Source organism: Crinia signifera, chromosome 4, assembly GCF_055691185.1.
Source record: "Crinia signifera chromosome 4, ASM5569118v1, whole genome shotgun sequence".
Classification (NCBI taxonomy): Eukaryota; Metazoa; Chordata; class Amphibia; order Anura; family Myobatrachidae; genus Crinia; species Crinia signifera.
Window position 1 is genome coordinate 81,326,218 of NC_139220.1, and position 19,416 is coordinate 81,345,633.

Below are 19,416 nucleotides of genomic sequence, written 5' to 3' on the forward strand. Positions count from 1 at the left end.
TGGGAGTCTACAAATTAACAAATCTCATGAAGCCCTCCCGTTGAGCCGATGTGGAGCTTTAAAGGAAATCCAAAGGAGAAGGTGGACCTGTGTATGGTGACCGTTAAAGCCAGGCCACTTATATGGCACAAGTGCATATGCAAGATAAATTGCTTGTGATTTGTCACAGGTTGATAAAATGCATGCAATATATCCTGGGTGAAATAAGGACTCAAGTACAAAATCTGACATATAGATGTGTCCTCATACAGGACTCCAGGGAAGCTTCCGGGGAGTTCAAGGGAAATCGAATGCAATTTGAAGCCTCGGATACATTGCCCTAGTGTATGGCCACCTTTACAAATACTCCAATTCACTCTGTGAGAGCGCTGAATCTTCAGTTAACCGCAGGGTGTGATGGCATAACATATCTGAATTGCACAAGGAACATGTTCATTAAGGCGTCAGCCTTAATGATTGGAATCTCATTGCTTTTTCTTTAGCTTGAGTGGGAGAAATTCAGTAGTTTTGTGCAATTTCAGATTTTATCTAAGAAGTCTTAATGTGACATGTGAAACATGTACGTATATGGAATTTCATTGCTTTTTTAAAAAGTTAACACTTATATGCTCCCCCTCTCCAAACTTGGCTCTCTACCCATATATGTAATTACTACTTTAGTATTTGTATAAAAAGAACTTGGTCATGTATGTGTATTTGTGTGTGTATCGAAAAAGTTTAAACACTGCAATTGTTGTATTACATTTATTTTAGGTGGCAAATATACCCAAATATAAAAAATTGTGTAAATGCAGAATAAGAAGAGGTATCTTGTCTTGACAGATTAACACTGTGCATGTTCAGGTATAATAATGTATTAATATATTATTGTAATTGTAATTTCTGGCATCCCAGCAGGGCGGGGAAAGCAGATCCCTTAAATTTAATTGGTGAAACTGAGTCTCATAGATAAATATTTTAGTGATTTGGAGCTGTATCCCAGCAGGTTACACACACTATTAGTGGTGGTGAAAGATGGATGGGAAGCAGAAGTTAGTCCGCTGAGGTGTATTTCTGCTGGCAGCACCTGTAAGCGTAGAGCCGAAATGCTGCATGTATCAGGGGTGTCCTTGAACCGCTCAAACGCACTGGGGAGTGGGTGCTCAGGCCGTAGGATGTAGTGTCAGCGTCTTGGGTGCTGCGGCTACCTTTAAACAGAGAGAGACGCTGTAGGTAAGCAGACCGTGCCACTGGGATTCCAATGTCTGATGAATCAGTGATAAGATGGATCCGCTAATACTCCAAGGCCCTTAGTCTCTGGTTCACCCGCAAATTCCTCCTCAAATGGTCAAAACCATATACACTGAAGGGGGGGGGGGGATTAGATTTGGGTGTTGTACAATACAGACTTCATTATTTTTACACTGCAATATAGATCTCACTTTGAAGTAAACCCCAACCCAAATCTAATTCTCTCTGCACATGTTACATCTGCCTCCCCTGCAGTGCAAATGGTTTTGTCCATTTGAGAAGGAAATTGCCTTTGTGAGTGAACCAGAAAAAAGGTTCAAGTGAGAAGGAAGTGATGTCAATACGTTTTGTCTTCAAAGGAGACTTTTTCAAGCACTGATGTACATGGTATACTGCGGCTTTGTAAGCTGATTTGAAAAGCGTAATTTTGCTCAGCGCCCATCGTGAATATAGGTAAACCTTCTGGGGAAACTGTATAACCTAATAGAGAAAACTGGAGATCAATTTGTCTAGCGATTTGCAAGATTACCGTTTTCAGACAGACAGACAGACATGCTTTCCAGACTGTGCTTTACTATGTAAGGATATATGTTCTTACTGTATTTTATTTATTATTATTTTTCTTTAGGTTATGCTCCCGTTACAGGAATGTGTCACCCAGTGCGAAGCTGCACACTAAATCATGAGGATGGCTTCTCTTCAGCTTTTGTTGTAGCTCATGAAACTGGTCATGTGTGAGTAGGCAACTAAGATTAAGCTTACTAAAAGTAGTTACTTTGTTGGTAACATGTTGTATCAATTAGTAATGTATTTAGTAAAGTGTTTGTTTTCTAGCCATTTTAAATCTGTTATACACCACTTTATAACCCATAACTGAATTTCCAGTCACTGAACTATGGAAACTTGGGATATGTAAATGGCAACTAATACCCCTTTCAGACAGAAAAAAAGACCCGGTAATTTCCCTGCTCTTGCCGTGTCGACACGGGTTTTTCTTCTGTCTGAAAGGGTCAACACGGGTCTAAAGTTCCGGGACTTCGACCCAGGTATTTACCTGGGTTTTTCCCGTGTCAGACACGTGTTTGCGGCTGTGTGAAAGGGTCCGACCCGTGTTTTTCTCCCGACTATTGAAAAATAATGCTGATTGGCTGTGCAGCATGGCGCTGCGTGATTGGCTGATCTTTACAGGTTCCCTGATTGGCTGAGCGCACGTGGCAGAGGCGTGCAGCGCAGCAGTAAATGGCCATGGCACACTGGAAAGATGAGGAGATCCGTGAGCTGCTCAGTGTCAGAGGGGAGGAAGAAATCCGAAAACAGATTACTGGCACAGTGAAGGACGCTGTAGTCTACACCAATATTGCCAAGGTCCTCACTTCAAGGGGCATTGTGCGTACCCAGCAGCAGGTGGTCAACAAACTAAAAGCTCTGCGCAGGTACTACAACAAAGTTTGTGACAACAACAGGAGGAAAAGTGGTGCTGGGAGGATGGAATGGGTTTACTTCGACCAATGTAACGAGGTCTTTGGCAATTCTGCCCTGGTGAACCCTGTTGCCATATCATCATCCAGTGCAGCTTCATCACGGAGCATAACTCCAGAATGCAGCCCATCTTGCCCACCTATAATGGAGTTGGAAGACAGCATAGACAACAGCATCCCTGATCCTATTGCTGCCATGGAGGACACAATTGATCCATTAGAGGCTGAGGTTGAGGACAGTGGAGCCAGCACCATTACTCCATCTGGGACACCCACTCCTGCACAGACTGAGACCCCAACGTTGCGTCGTAACAGTAAGTTTTTCAAGTATTGTTTGTGTATCTATTTTAATAGATGTACAGGGGGCTATAGGTATCAGCAGGCCTTTAATGCCCCACATGCTGGTACCTGTGGTTCTCCCAAGTATCAGCATGTGTTGCAGGCTTGCTGGGACCTGTAGTCTCACTGTAACACAGGTAACAACCCCGCACCCACTACTACAGCACACGTGTGGTGTGCCCTGGAGAGGGGTATTGTGGGAACCAGTAGTAGTAGTCTCTCTCTCTCTCTCTATCTATCTATCTATCTCTCTCTCTCTCTCTCTCTCTCTCTCTATATATATATATATATATATATATATATATATACACTGGCATGCCGCTATTGGATTGTAATGATTTTTCCTTTATTTTTAGTATTTGATGTACCTGCAAGGAAGAAAAAAACGTCAAAGATGGAGCTTGCTACGCGCTCAATGTCAAGAATCCTGGTAGATCATCTCCGAGAGTCCGATCTTGAATTTCAAACTCAAGAGGATGCCCGACTGCAGCGCTTCTTTGACAACGAGAGACAGTTGCAAGATTCCTTTCTCACACAGTTGGTGGGTCTGCACGAACGCATAGCGCGTGAAAATCGAGATGCACAGATGACCTTCCTTACCAATATGGTGTCTACATTACAGAATCCGCAGCCTTACAAGCTGTGTAGTCCGTACGCTGAGGGTGATTATTGTAATCCTCCACACAGAGGCCATACATTTATGCCTTCAAATTCAAGCCAAACTACTGTGCAGGGCCAAGGGCGTAGTTATACTGAAAACATGGGCAATAATTTTTCACATGCCACACAGCCAAGTAGGCCACATGCCAATACCAGTCCACAGGAGACAGTGCATGATACTGTCAATGGCACAGGATATAGTAGGCAATATGGCAATGTGAAAAATTATGCTGATGATTCAGTGAATGCCAGTAATCATAACACTCCTGTTAGCACTGTAATCAGCACTGCCTACAGGCATTTGTAGTAATGTTGCTATATGGTTGTTCTTTTTCTCTTTTTTCTGGGCTCGTTCAATTTTTCTTGCTTAAAAAGTGGCACTTACAAGGCCCGTTAAATGCTGTGTTCCATTTTGATGTACACAGTAGAGTATTATGGTTCTTTAGTTTATGAGCCTCAAAAAAGCTCATTTGGTTCTTCAGTTTGGAGCTGAATCAAAGTTCTCAAATTTTTTTTTTATTTAAATGTGTACAAATAGAGTATACTCTAGATATGTGGCTGAACATAATCTATAATGTGTACACAGTATGCCTTCTTCTTTATCTTTAAGGCAATACAAAAATTCCCTGTTTGGGGCTTATATTTATATATTTATATTTTTTTTGGGGTGTAATAAGGGCTATTTCACACACTCCGACTCCTGTCGGATGGCGAAACCCCGCACGGCCAGGAAGCCGTGCCACACACCGTAGTTAATAATGGGCACAGATGTGACCATTCACCCAGGCCGCCTGGTTTCAGCCGGATCCCATCATTGTAAACTGCTGTGTGCGGCACAGATTCCTGGCCGTGCGGGTTTTCACTGCCCGGCAGGAGCCAGAGTGTTTCGAATTGCCCTACAGCACAGGTCTTCAACCTGTGGCCCTCCAGATGTTGTGAAACTACATGTCCCACCATACATTGCCACATTTTTTCCTATAGTAGGATGGCAAAAAAACTCAGGGCATGCGGGGACATGTAGTTCCACAACATCTGAAGGGCCACAGGTTGAAGACCTGTGCCCTACAGGTACCAAAAATTGCAAATACAAGTGTTTATCTATATATACAGTGCCGGATGAAAATGTGTGGCTGCTGGACAGTCAAACTAGGTGTGTGTCTCCCCTATACAATACCAGCTTGGATGGCAGCACAACCTATTCACCCACCACTGATAGAAGACCTATGCTAAATACTTATTCTACCTCGTGTTGCAATAGGTCAATGTTGTTTCAGTGTTGAAAGGGTATTTATGACCACTAAAGATTTATATTTGAAAACATTTTATATTTAAAGTGAACTGCATAAAACATATTTTGTGAAAAATAAAACAAGTTCTTTCAAACATACAACCAGTGTGTCCTTCTACTTCTACTGTGTCATAGTATTTAGGTTAATAGAGAGGGTGTTCTGCAACTTGTCAGCCATGTTTAATGCAATGCAGTGAGCAGACACCTCCCACTTTTCATGATCTCATCTCTGTGTGCCTTTAAAACTGTCCTTTTCTTATGACACACAGAGTTTTGCAGGAAAAATCTGGCTTCTGTGTGAAAGGGGTCGACACAGGAAATACCCGGGTTTTTGCTCCTGTGTGAAAGGGGGTCAGCCCCTTGCTGCCTAGTTGTACCCGGGTTTTTGAATCCGGGAAATACCTGGGTTTTTGGGATTTTTCTGTGTGAAAGGGGTATTATTATGACCTTGGCAAGTAACTTTCATCCAGTGCTTTTAGCAATAGGAATAAACGCCACGGCAGTATTTACTGTAATTTATTTTCACCTGTAGAAAGGAGAGACTCCACCACTGGCTAAATGAACGTTATTAAGATTACATCTAAAACACTAAAACCAATAATTGGTGGCAGCTCTATCCTAAGGTACGGTGATCCTACAAAACTCAAAAGTGAGAAATTACTCTGTTGTGGGATTTCTCCTGATCAGTCCATATGACTATATCCATACAGTATTTAAAACTTAAAGTATTACAGTTTTGAGGACAATTGTTTATTTTACAGGTGATTTCCCTCCTAAATATGGATTGTGTGTGAAACCGCTATATATGTTTTGTTCCCACAATTATGCCAACTGATATGGATAGCTGTCTTTAGAGTGTATGTAGGGTTATAGCTGTAAAGTACATTAAAGACCTTATTCTGGTTGGTACGCTACTTTGTGAATTCGCAACGGGTACCAATATTTTTTGCAAGTGCATGCACAGCCACAGAATCACTTATGCACATGTGCAGGCCTTTACTGCAGGCACTCGTGGAGACTTGAATAGTCTCCGTGGCGCTCGGAGCAGGGGGGGCATGTAGGATGCGGTTAGGGGTTGTCCACATGCCAAACGCCCTGCGTTTTCTTGGCATACCCACAAAGTGCTGGGTGTCCCTATGCCAACCGAAGCCACTACCTGTCTTCTGTGGGGGGGGGATGTCACCGGATGTCAGCTGCCCACCAATTTTACTGAGCAGGGCTCCGCTTATCTAAGGCACCAGAGAGTGACTTAGATTAGCGAGCGCTTTAGAAATCATTCGAATGATTTCGGCCACCTACACAAGGCAGTGAGTGGATGTATATGCAAATCATTCTTTCACAGTGCTACAGCAAAAACCGGTGTATAGCGAAGGCGGGCACTTCCATCCCAGACTTTTCCCAGGACATCATCAGGTGGGGGATTCAGCTCTCTCTCTCATTCCTGTTTAACATCTACATAATGTATAGAAAAGAGAGACCTCAAACAGACTCTCATTTGGTGTCAGATCTTGGAAAGTATATGCTGGCAGGAGCAATATAACACAATACAGCATAACAAAAATAGAGGCGAGGCATCCTTGGCAAAGTAAGGAACTGGCACCCCTCTATATTAAAATAAGCAATAAACAAGCAAATTCGATGTGTGCCCAAAAAGGGGCATGTTATTGTGAGAAGGGGCATGACCACACTGTGGCATGCCCAACTCCAATAGGTATGTTGCTGTGGGTGGCTCTGGACATAATTACTATGTCATTCTACCGCCTGGACATGGGTAGCAACACTGGATGGCACCCCTCCTTGGCTGGTACTCCTGATGACTGCCATTCTGGACAAAGGGTAGTTACGCCCCTGGTCTGGGGGAATTAACTATTTTTTAATGTCTTTAAGATATGCCCAGCTACTGTTAACTATCAGATTGCTATTAATACTGACATCTGCCTGTTAAAACTAAATTTAAAAAAATCATAATTAATTTCCCCCTCAACCTCAACTCTGCTGGCATCTGAAGACTTTCTGATTAATGTGGCCAGTGGTTTAATAAATAGGGCAAAAGATCAGGTGCAAAAATGTCTAATTCTGTTATAGATTGGGTGCAAATCTGATAAGGTACAGATGGTAAATTTTGATAAAGCATAAAATGGATTTATACATCTGCAAGTGAAAGGGTTAAAAGATGGCTATGTTTTATTACAGGTGCTATTCCATATGTTGTGTAAATGTGCTATAATACATATCATAACAGTGTATGAAAATAATGTTCTCATTTACACTTGGTTTTTTATAATTCTATGTTCTAGGTTAGGAATGGAACATGATGGGCAAGGAAACAGGTGTGAAGATGAAGTCAGAATGGGAAGCATTATGGCTCCGCTTGTACAAGCTTCATTTCATCGCTTTCATTGGTCTCGATGTAGCCAGCAAGAGCTGAGTCGTTATTTAAAGTGAGTTAATTAAGCATCCCATTTAATATGAGCAAAACTTGATTCTGCTGTATAGAGTCCAGCAGTTTTTTACTGATTCCAAGTTACAACAGTTTTACACAGTATTTATGGGGCTGATTCTCAGTGTGCATATGTTGCTGGTAGCGCTATGGTGACTAATGTAAACACCACCACAGTCCTTTCCCTGGTTCACAGTCCTAACATGCCACTAGGGTTGCCACCTCTCCAGGATTTCCTGGATTCTCCCTAAATTGGTGGCAACCCTCCAGGATGTTTTTGCAGTCTCCCGGATTCTGGGATTCTCCCGGAATCCAGGTGACTTTGAAAGCCTCCACAGCCTCCCAACTGAGTGTGCACACTGTCAGTGGCATAGGGAGGGTGGTTCCAGTGGAGCGTGAGCTCTGGGTGCCAGAAAGGCCACAGGGCACTTGCGAGTTGCTGCCCGCCCCACAGCTCCCTCTAGGTCCAGAAATATATAAAGTGGCCCGCTGGAGAGGACAGAGGAGCGCTGTGCAGCTAACAGCTTAAGATGCTGAAGCAGCGCTTCCTCCCAAACTGAGCCTCAGAGGAGATAGAAGCCTGCTGCAACTGTGTCCCAGGGGACCTCTGCCATCTGTGCTGTCAGCTGAGGAAATGGTGAGGCCAGTGTTGAGGGGGGGATTTGTGTGTGGATGGTCAGTATTTGGGGCAGATATGCATGTTAGAGAAGTGAGGGGGTGGGGGAGGTTGCTGTGAAGTTGTTGTCACTGGTGAAGGGAGGATGTATGAGGTATCTCTGTGTAGGAGTTGTCAGTAGGGGAAATGTGTTATTAAATGTAACAATAGGGACTTCAATACATGTCTGTATTAGAGGCCACGCCCACTTTTCTGAAGAGGTCATGCCTTTTTTACAATGCCAAGCCCACTTTTCCGGGAGTGCACGCACACATGAAGGTGTGTGTGTGTGTGTGTGGGGGGGGGGATCTCCAGGAATCGAAGATGACTGAGGTGGCAACCCTACCTGCCACCCACCCTGACTTGTTAATGGAGCAGGGTAACTCTGCTCCATTCCCAATGTTCTTTCTCAAAACCTGCCTAGCTGTTTGCACAGCCTCCCTCTGCAGCCCACCCCTACTGCATTCCTGCTATTTTAGGCACACGTGACAGCAATATTTTAAAATGCAATGTCATTTCTCCAGTCACATCCAAAAATATAATACTGTACATGCTTTATTTGGTTTAGGTAACCAAAACAATATATTTTTAAAGGAAGCTATCAGATTCCCTTGCACAGATAAAATCAACGTTACTTAACTTCAAAGAAGAAGTACCCAAAGTTGCCTCTCTACTGGCTTCTGAATACCTGCTGAATAGCATTACTTACCCCAATATTATGTACAAATGCCCACAAACCAGGCATGCCTCCTACCGGCCTAGACATTGAAAGCTATACCACACCCGTGTCAAACAACATAAGGCTTAAATTATCTGAGTGCACAAAAGACTTTGGATTTGGACGCTGAGGTTTAGTAACCCATGACTTCCAGCTTCCTAGGGAATTATTGGATGCAGCTAAACACTGTGCAGCACGAACCACTGCACCAATGAGTGTGTCCCAATAATCTGCACTCAACTAATTGGTTGGTTGGACTGAAAATCTGGTACTGTATTGGGGCAAATGGCAGTAAGCAATTTGCTCACAAACCCAAGAGAATGGACAAAAACTTTCAGTGAAATTGTTTAAATCAAATAGGTCCAACCACAGTACATTGTCTGAGTGGCAGTTGTTGTCCATTTTCAGATTTGGGAAACAAATGACTTAACTAAAATTACATTTGCTCCTATCTAGTACCAGATTTGTATTCCATCAAACCAACTAGTTGGATGGTTGGAGGAAAGTTGGCCTGATGTGTGGCCAGCATCAGGACCAGAAACTACCAGATTACAGTTAAACACATAATATAAATATATGGTAGTCTCACATCTGCATGCACCAAACATAGACCTCCGATACATACAGTACACCTAGGTTTCTCAGACAATGTGGTGTAGACAGCATTACCTAGCATCACATGCACATCTGAGCGCTTATGTTTATCACTGTAATATTGCATTCGGAACTAAAACTTTCTGACAGAGCAGGACAAAATCAACAACTCAATACCAGTCAGCAGAATCTAAAGGCCACAGAAAAAGCCAGATAAAAACTACATGGTGTATATTATCTAGACATTGTATTTATTTATTGAAAAACTAGGAGTGACCTAAAAGGTTCATTAATTGGGTTTATAATGGGTTGGCAAAATATCAAAAAGTTTCTCTAGTCTTGTGTGCCCTTACCCTTTATGGTGTTTCATAGCCAACTGCAGCAGATCATTCCATGCAGTGGCGGTTTTTACCTATGGGCTGCAGGGCTGCAGCCCCCCCAAGGTAAAATCCATCACTGTCTCTGCCTAAAGTGAAACCAGATGCAGTCTGTGAGACTGCTCTGGCTTCAATGTGACTGGCAGTGACTTCCTTTTGGAAGTCCGACCTGACAGTCACTCAAGGCAGTCCCATTTGGAGGTATTCCCTCCCTCCGGGATGCCTCTCTGTGCGCAAATGCGCAGCAGCCCCCAAAATGGGTTCTGCACATGTGCAGTACAGCAGACCATACTGCGCATGTGCCCGGGAACCTGATTAAGGGCGAGATGTATTAAACTGAAAATGCGGTAAAACCCCGGTTTTACCGCATTTTCCGATGTATCAAAACCTGGCCGCATCGATACCGCATTGTAAGGTATCGCCACCTTTGGGTGGCGATACCCTATAGTAGCCTATGGGCTTCTTTTTGCCGCTAGCCGCCTCCGACACAAACCCGCCGCCTCGCCGACCCGCCCTCTGGCTTACCTTCCTGAAGGGTCCTCCTGGACCCCGGAAGGTAAACCCCTCCTCCCCCTAGGGAAGCAGCCGGACATCCTTCCGGCTGCAGGGGGGAGGAGGAGGCGCCGGGGACAGCCTGCTTAGCTGTCCCCGGCGTGAGGGGAGCAGGAGGCGGCAGGAAGGTGATGGAGACCCCCTGCACACCACAGTACAGGTATCGCGGGGGGGCCTCCGTCACCGTACCGCGATGTCAGCCGCATATGTTAGTACATATGCGCTGGCATCGCGGCGGGGGGGCCGCGAAGGGCGTCAATGTATTTTAATACATCTCGCCCTAAGCCTCTGGGGGCTGCTGCGAACGCAGCCCATGGAGGCTTGGGCCAGTGCATGCACAGTATGTATGAAGTTACTGTGCATACGCTGGCCCCGTGCAGGGGACTGGCGGCTGGGGAACACATACCTCCCAACTGTCCCGCTTTCCGCGGGAACGTCCCATTTTTCGGGGACGTTTCCATGTCCCACCCAGGGCTGCCAGTGCGCCCCCCCACTGACTCTGTGGTTCCAAGATTAGAAATATGAATATGCCTTCAAATTAGAAAAATACATTAAATACATTATAAGATCTAGATACAAGAATACTGGACTCACCGTCATTGGAAAACTATGACTTGCTGCCATCTAAAGCCCTTTACACACTAGATGATATAAATAAAGCTATTGCTCAGGAAAGGCTTTCTGTGTGATATGTTTTATATCTTTTACTATATTGTCTAGTGTGTACACTCAAAACACTTGTGCTGCCTGCAGTCTGTAAATATCGCTGCCAGTGAGGCCAGGCTTGGTAGGCCAGTGCGCTGTCACGATACTCGTGTATCACACTGCTTGTGCGCATGATGTAATTTGCGGCAGGAGTGGGTGTGCCAGAAGCCAGTGAATTTGGGGCCCCTCATATCATCAGGGCCCTGGGAAGGCTGTCCCATTTGACCCTCCCCCCGTTGCTGGGCAGGCTGCACAGACTATATGCAGAAACTCACCGTTTGCATCTGCGGAGAGAGATGAGCCCATCTCAGAGTCAGTAACTTGGACTTCAAAGTTACAAAGTTGATATTCCAAACTGTGCAGTTAAGGGGTGAATTATTAAAAGTACAAGGTGAATGTTTTTGGGTACAATGTGCAGACAAAGTGGAAATAGTTGCTTAGGCAACAATATTGGGCGCTGGGAGGGATGAGTTGTTAAGCAGCTACTTGGAGGGAGAGGTCCTTTCAACAACATAGAAATAAGAAAAAAACAAAGTAGCGCTATACAGCAATATGAAATTAAAATGACGTATTATTTAATTATATAAAAATGAATCACAATAACATCATGAAAAGCACACAGCACCTTTTGACAATTTTCTGTATGAATTATTGTAAACTGATTGGATCCATTCCTATGTGTACCGCCAGTGATAGACCACAATAACAAATCTCCAATGGGAAAGTCTCTCTTACATAGATGGTAAACGTATAGTTACCACAGTTTGTGTCCAATTGGGGAATTCATCCAATTAGGAATGCGTAGCAGCAGTATCCTCCATAATGGATGGAATTCCTCCGGAGTAATAGATGGCTGTGCAATGCGGATCTGAATGGCGGCTGGTAAAGTGAAGATGTGGCAGGTAAGTGTCCAGGTACTCTGCGCCTAACGCGTTTCTCTGTAACAAGGTACAGCTTTGTGAAAGGTTTACACATGAATCCCTGGTGAGGTCTTAGATACCTCTATCCTAATAGAAAAATTGGTGCACCTGTTCTGATTTAACTACAATATTGAAGAATTACAAACTAAAATGTTTAAAAAAGCAAAGGGAATATACATAGAAGGCAAATAAATATATCCAATAAACTAATAAATCATCAAATATATATGTATTATACATGAAATACCTGAAAAGGGGGTCAGTGTAATCTGATTGGCTGGGGCCATGGTTCATAGATATAAACATTTCCTGGTTGCTCCGTATAGTTGCCAAGGTTACTCATACACAAATGGGATAAGCCTATCACAAATACATTGTATAGACATGTGAGGTGTAACATGGGTCACATGGTGGTCATGTGGCCGCTACTCGCGCTCACATCATCTGTGGGCCGCTGACGTGCATTCCAGGGCTCATTCTGTGTCTAGGAATCACGTGAATCACGTGATCATCATGTGACTGCCACACACACTTCCGCCATCAGGGTGCCGCTGATGGACTGTTTAGCTTCTCTTTAGATTTAAGATGGTTTGAGAGGACGTGTAGTCCTCCAGATATACTTAAGACCACATTCACACAACAAGACGTATATCATGTAGCTTGTATCACAGTTTATGTAACTTTTAACGTCATAAGGCTTCCCCCCCGTCTGCATGTATTTGAGATACTTATCTGTCTGTATACTGACAAGTCAGACAGCGGTTTGAGCCACATTGAAAGAAACCCTTGGGTTTTTATCTCAGCCAAGGAAGAGGTTCTGTGTTGCATAATATTTCAGCGAATCGCTTTTTAAGAAAACTTTTCTTCCTGGTCTTTATCTTTCGGAAGAACCATTCTCTTAAAAACCAATTAGCTCCCAGTTTTTTGGGGGTTTTTAAGAGAACAGTTCTTCCTGGTCTTTATCTTTCAGAATGAAGAAACGAGGACAATGAGGGGTGGAGACCATTTTAAAACTTTATGCAGAAAATAAATGTTTTGGTACCAAATTAATTTGATATATCCTAATGGTCTAAATGAGGCCGTGGAATTAAATAGTGTGACCTAAGCCTCTAGGAATTCTAAATTGGGCTCCAACACACACTCTGGGTGAAATTCAATAGGATGAGAGATTTGGTACGAAATATCCAGTTTTTTTAAAGCAGCAATCATTTACAATTCAAAGTCAAACAGGTTTTGTAGTGCAAATGATTGCCGCTTTAAAAAGACTGAAGATTTCTTACCAAATCTCTCACTTTCTGCATCTCCCATCCTATTAAATTTCACCCTCTGTATTCATGTTTTATATACTCACCTATTTCCTTGTTGTATAGTATATGTATTGTTATTTTTTCTTTTTTTGAGCTTGTTTGTCCTTTTTATTGTTCTTTATTACTATTATTATTCTTATTATTTTTATGATCTAAATGATAATTTTCTATACAGTATGTGTACTTGAAATTTGTTCTGCAGAAAAACTTTATGTGCTTTAGCCATTATCCACCACAACATGGTTTTGTTATTAAGGTCTATTGTAACACCATCTGAATTTAGCATCATTGTCCTATTGGTTAGCGCTATATGCATTGATTGATGGGACAAAGAGCCTATGAAATATATGCCTCCCTTACTGATATAAGGATTGCCAAACATGCCTCTGTTAATCACGTGATGGTCATGTGGCCGGAAGCATAATTTTCCATCTTAAATCTAAAGAGAAGCTAAAACAGTCCATCAGCGGCACCCTGATGGCGGAAGTGTGTGTGGCAGTCACATGACCTGCTCACATGTCCCTTCTTAGACTCAAAATGAGGCCTGTAATGTACGCCAGTGGCCCCCAGATGACGGGAGTGGCTACGTGACCACCATGTGACCCATGTTACACCTCACATATGCCTTCTATGTTCATTCCCTTTGCCTTTTTAAACATTTTACTTTGTAATTCTTTAATATGGTAGTTAAATCTGCACAGGTGCAGGGGCAAACGCAGGATTTTCAGAAGGGGGTTTCCAGAGAGGGGCGGAGCAAAGCACGGAGATGGACTCTTAGGTGACCCAGTAAAAGTATTATAGATAAAGCAAATGTATAATAATAATAATATTTATATATTTAACAGCAGTGTAGACCCCTGGGCATAGCAACATATTGGGGCCCCTACCGATCCTACAGCGGTAGGGGGTGCTATGAGCGGAAGCTTTGATGTCCCGCAGGTGGTAGGGGGTATTATATAAACCGCTCAGCATGTAGGGCCTGGATCAGTAATTTCCACTAATTACCCCCTTTATTGCACAGATGGTGGGAGATAGGGTGGGAGAAGGGGGCATTGGGCTGAATGAAGGGGCCCTGATACATAACTTCCAGGGTGGTAGAGGATGTTTAATACGCAGAGGAGGGGTGTATAGTGCAGTGAGCTTATTATTCAGAATTTTCTGGTGGGAGGACAGCTTGCTTGACTGCAGATATCTCCAGTTCCTGGAACTAGATTTCTTTTAATGGAATTAAAAACTAGAGAATCCCACCTACCAAATGGTACTGGGGACTAAGGGATCAGAGTTCAGGAGGCAGAGCAATCCGCCAACGAGAATATAAAACTACATACCAGGTGTGTGGAGCTGGAGCAGTAACCAGGTGCTGGAAGGCATATCTCTGGTTCTGGAAACAGTAGAGACAAGCTACTATTGTCCCTCAAAGGGGGAGAGTCCTAGCTTTTGGAATATATCCTCAAAAAAACTCTAAGTCAGACAAAACCTGAAACATCTGACTGGGAAGAGCAATTAACAGGCTTGGATGGGGACCACTCCTTTGAAGTCAGATATCTCCAGTTCCCCAGGGCCGATTTTTTAAATTCTTGTACCCATGGAAAGAGGGGACCCTCAGCTTTCAGACTAAGGCCCTGAGATTCCTTAGGGGGGGGGTGTTCTGGGTACTCAGAACCCCCCCCCCCCCCCTGCGTGCGCTACTGAGGTGCACTGATCATTCCATTAGGATAGAGGTATATACGATCTAACCAGGGACTCATGTATACACCTTTCACAAACCTGTACCTTGCTGCAGAGAAACACGTTAGTGGCAGAGTACCTGGACACTTACCTGCCACATCTGCACTTTTACTGGATCCAGATCCGCATTGTACAGTCATCTCTTACTCCTAGGGAATTTCATCTCTCTCTCTCTCTCATTATGGAGGATACTGCTGCTACGCATTCCTAATTGGATGAATTCCCCAAGTGGACACAAACTGTGGTAACTATACTTTTACCATCTATGTAAGAGACTTTCCCATTGGAGAATTTATTATTTATTATATTATTATTATTGTGGACTATCACTGGTGGTACCAGTGGTGTAGCTAGGTGCCATGGTGCCCAGAGCAAGGGCATGTTTCGTTCCCCCCCCACCCCAATATTTAGGAGGCTCTGGCGCAGTGAAAAGGGGCACGGTCTAACATTATACCATACACCATAATGCCCATTACACATTTTAGCGAACTTTGTAATACCAATTACACATAAAGCCACATGCCATAATGCCAATTACACATAAGGCCACACATGATGCCCATTACATACTATATAACAAACCATAATGCCCATTACATACTATATAACAAACCATAATGCCCATTACATACTATATAACAAACCATAATGCCAATTACACATTTAAAACATAAGTGCCACTTACCTACATGCTCAATGCCAGGGGCTTCATGCTCAATGCCAAGGGGCTTCATGCTCGATGCCAAGGAGCTTCATGCTCGATGCCCAAGGAGCTTCATGCTCGATGCCCAAGGGCTTCATGCTCGATGCCCAGGGGCTTCATGCGCGATGCCCAGGGGCTTCATGCGCGATGCCAAGGAGCTTCATGCTCGATGCCCCGGGGCTTCATGCTCGATGCCCAGGGACTTCATGCTCGATGCCCAGGGGCTTCATGCTCGATGTCCAGGGGCTTCATGCTCGATGCCCAGGGGGACTGAAATTGCTCGTTGCCAAGGAGGACTGAAATTGCTTGTTGCCAAGGGGGACTGAAATTGCTTGTTGCCAAGGGGGACTGAAATTGCTCGTTGCCAAGGGGGACTGAAATTGCTCGTTTGGAGAACTGGGAGTTACTATATCACCTATTTACTACTATTTCTGACTCTTTTCTTTCTTATCTGTCTCCTTCTATTCTCCTGTTCCTATCCCGCCTTGTGCTGAGTAATATGGCCTCTCGCGGACAGGCCTCTTGCCCCCGCAGACAGGCCCTCCGCTCCACCCTTGCTACGCCCCTGGGCTGTACACATAGGAACCGATCCAATCAGTTTACAATGATTCATAAAGCAAATTGTCAAAAGGTGCTTGTGCTTAACATGATATTGTCATTAATTTTTCTATCATTAAATAATGTCATTTTAATTTCAGAATGAGCAGACAGTGGGGATTGCATTTGGCCGAGGAGTGAGTGGGATATTACCAGCTAGGTGAGAACATGCAAAGATGATTTGTTGGTGGGAGAATAGTTTTTGCTTATTTAGGCTCGTTAAGGGGGTGGGGATAATTATGCAAAGCAGTATAATGGGTGCAGACTCGTAAGGAGGAAAATAGTAAAGTAATAATAGTGTAGGAAAATAAGATGCAGTAGAGAGAACATAATTGTGGTGAAAACGAAAACATAGGATAAGCTGATGTAGGTGAAATGGGGATGGAGTGGAACAAGTGATCCAAATTTTGGAGGGCAATTGAGGAAGTGGAAATTCGGTAACTGTACCTCTGCACGCCCCTCCTCTGACAGGCTGCTGCAGTTGGCTATGTGCGTTTCAGATGGCCACAACTCCTACAGGGGTACTCACTATTGTTTGGAATTTAAGCTACAAACATGCCAAATGCATTTGGTGGTGCCAAGGTAAAACTCCCTACCTATATAATGCGTATGAGCATTATTCAGTGCCAGAGTATTATGATTTTCACTGAAGTCTAGTGAGTTTTCCTTGAGAAACTGCTCTTGTGCATTCTTTTGACTTTGTTTGCCGTCTCTGTTTAACAGCCCCACACATACAGTAGGGACTCAAGTGATTTGCATAGCAAAGATGCCCACACTCCCTTCCGAGGGTGACTGCTGAAACTGCCAATACGTTAGACCCTAGATAGCACTGTTGTGGCTACATTAACTTAGTAAATATGAGATTTTATTATATTTGTACATTTTATCAACCAGAAATAGCATCCGTTTGTGCTCAGATTGTAGGCGCTATTTGGAGTCCTTTTAAATGAGTAATATATATATCACTGGTGTTTAAGACTCCTGACCTATAAAGTGATTTCATTTGGTTTATGACACAACTGTACTGTGCATTTTAAAATGAAAAGAAAGTAACTGCTTTTTATTCCAGTTCATATGATTGCCTTCGTGATGACCCATTTGCACATGACTGGCCTTCTCTTCCTCAGCTGCCAGGGATTCATTATTCTATGAATGAGCAATGCCGCTTTGATTTTGGCATTGGGTACATGATGTGTACGGCTGTAAGTATTGTTTCTTCTTTTTTAATAATGTGTCTTCTTTTGTACTGAATACATCATACATTTGAAATGACCTTCCTGTCTCTCTGATAGAATAACTGAAATTAGCTGTAATGTCAATTGATTTAAATGGTGGACCGACCCTTTCATACAGTCTGGTTATCATTATATGGAGGCCCTGGGACTAGACATCCATATGCTGGGGTTTTATTATATGACCGTTGGGGGTAAAAACATTCTTGTGGTTAATTCAGTATTTTTTGTGAGTACAATTTGGGGTACAACAACAAACTCCCAAACAATGGTATCACAACAGGGGGTGTGGGGGAGGTGTCATTTGTCGAAGGGGTGACATTGCATTGTGGTAGAAGCCCCATGCTGCCCTGTAAGATTACGTGTCAGTTACTGCGACTGTGTGTGCACATAAAGGTATCTATAGTGAAGCAAACTAGCACCTTGTGTGGCAAACTCAAAGATGTAGCCACCTGTGCTGAAGGTTCTATTACTTGTCCTGAACCCGATTATACGCGTACCATACTCGCACACTCAAACACTGGACTCCTTATATAAAGGTATCTTTAGGGCTTACTCCTCGGATATACTTCTCTGTGTTCCTCTGGTATGGAGTGGTGAATATGCAAAGAAGAGATATCCCTCATAATTTGGCAGTAAAAAAGTTTTAATGGGGTAGGTTCATCGACATGGAATCTGGAAGTTGGAGAAAGGTTCACCAGCACTGGCAACACCTAAAGCCATATTTCACCAGAGAAATGTATTCATATTCCATGGATCAAATTAGAAAATGTATAATTAGAAAGTTATAACCGTTTCTTAATTTAACTGAAGTATGCGCTGTAATATGTTCATAGTTTCGAACTTTTGACCCCTGCAAGCAACTATGGTGTAGCCATCCTGACAATCCGTACTTCTGTAAAACAAAGAAAGGTCCTCCGTTAGATGGGACAATGTGTGCACAAGGAAAGGTAAACGACAATCATTGAGCGTTGTACTTGTATAATACAAACCTGTAACATTCTGCCCACATCCCGATTTTGCCAATATACAGTATGGCTGTATTTTGTTTCAGGTACAATTGAGAGGTGTCCGGTACTGTACCTGTATGTTCCCCAAATTTTAATGACCTATCTGTAAAAGGGGGAAATAAACCACCACCAAATAGCAAATAACCTCTTTTTCCACAAAGGGAAGTGGTATCTCCCCATCCTCCTTTAACTGATATCATCTTAATATTGATCTCATATTCCTGCCAGGAGGGGTTACATACTTGTGGCCACCGGGGGATAAATGCGTGTGACCAGGGGTTGCGTGGCCACAGCATGCCTGTGTTCCTGGAATTCGCACTTCCAAGTAGTGGAGACAGACACTAGATTTCGATGGAGACCCCTGCGGCGCCACTTCCCCCACTAGCGCCTCCCTGATCTGGTGCAGTGAAGAAGGGAGGAGAGGGGGCTGGCAGTGTCCTCCTGGATTCCTGGAGCTTGAGTTCCACCGGAGCCACCCTCCCTATGCCTCTGAGGACAGAACTTTGTAAAGAACACTTAGAAATAAGGTCCCTGAATATATTTATTCCCGATCAGGAACACCTATCTATTGCTGTATATAGGTTGGTGATAGGTTGTTAGGTTGGTGATAGCAACATTTTATTTAAGTGGGACCTGATTGGTACACTGGTGATATATTGTATTTCTTGGTTTACGTCTATGAGATTGCACTGCTTCAAGCCACTAGTGCAGCTATCATCAGCAGTAAATGCAAATACACCACCCCCATAATATGCAACTGAAAATGGCATTCACAATCCATGCACAACTTAAAATAGGTCACAACTTTGGATCTATGCCCACTTAACGTTAAGTAAGCAAACTAAGCTGCAAATGTCCCATTGCCCGCAGCTGCCACCCAGTA

At 43.5% G+C, this 19,416-nt stretch overlaps 2 protein-coding genes across 2 annotated transcripts in view; both read left to right on the plus strand.

The window, feature by feature from the left end:
* LOC146074120 (A disintegrin and metalloproteinase with thrombospondin motifs 2-like) overlaps positions 1 to 19,416 on the plus strand; it is a 301,085-nt gene that overhangs the window by 189,039 nt on the left and 92,630 nt on the right. The window contains exons 7-10 of the mRNA XM_083181900.1: positions 1,859 to 1,964; positions 7,293 to 7,436; positions 17,361 to 17,493; positions 18,360 to 18,473. Of these exons, the coding sequence (XP_083038026.1) occupies positions 1,859 to 1,964; positions 7,293 to 7,436; positions 17,361 to 17,493; positions 18,360 to 18,473 (497 nt within the window). The remainder of the gene's footprint in view (positions 1 to 1,858; positions 1,965 to 7,292; positions 7,437 to 17,360; positions 17,494 to 18,359; positions 18,474 to 19,416) is intronic.
* Positions 2,375 to 4,207, plus strand: LOC146072347 (uncharacterized). Its single transcript, XM_083179629.1, has 2 exons — positions 2,375 to 3,022; positions 3,404 to 4,207. The coding sequence occupies exons 1-2, from the start codon at positions 2,470 to 2,472 to the stop codon at positions 4,012 to 4,014; spliced, it is 1,164 nt and encodes a 387-aa protein (XP_083035755.1). The 5' UTR covers positions 2,375 to 2,469; the 3' UTR covers positions 4,015 to 4,207.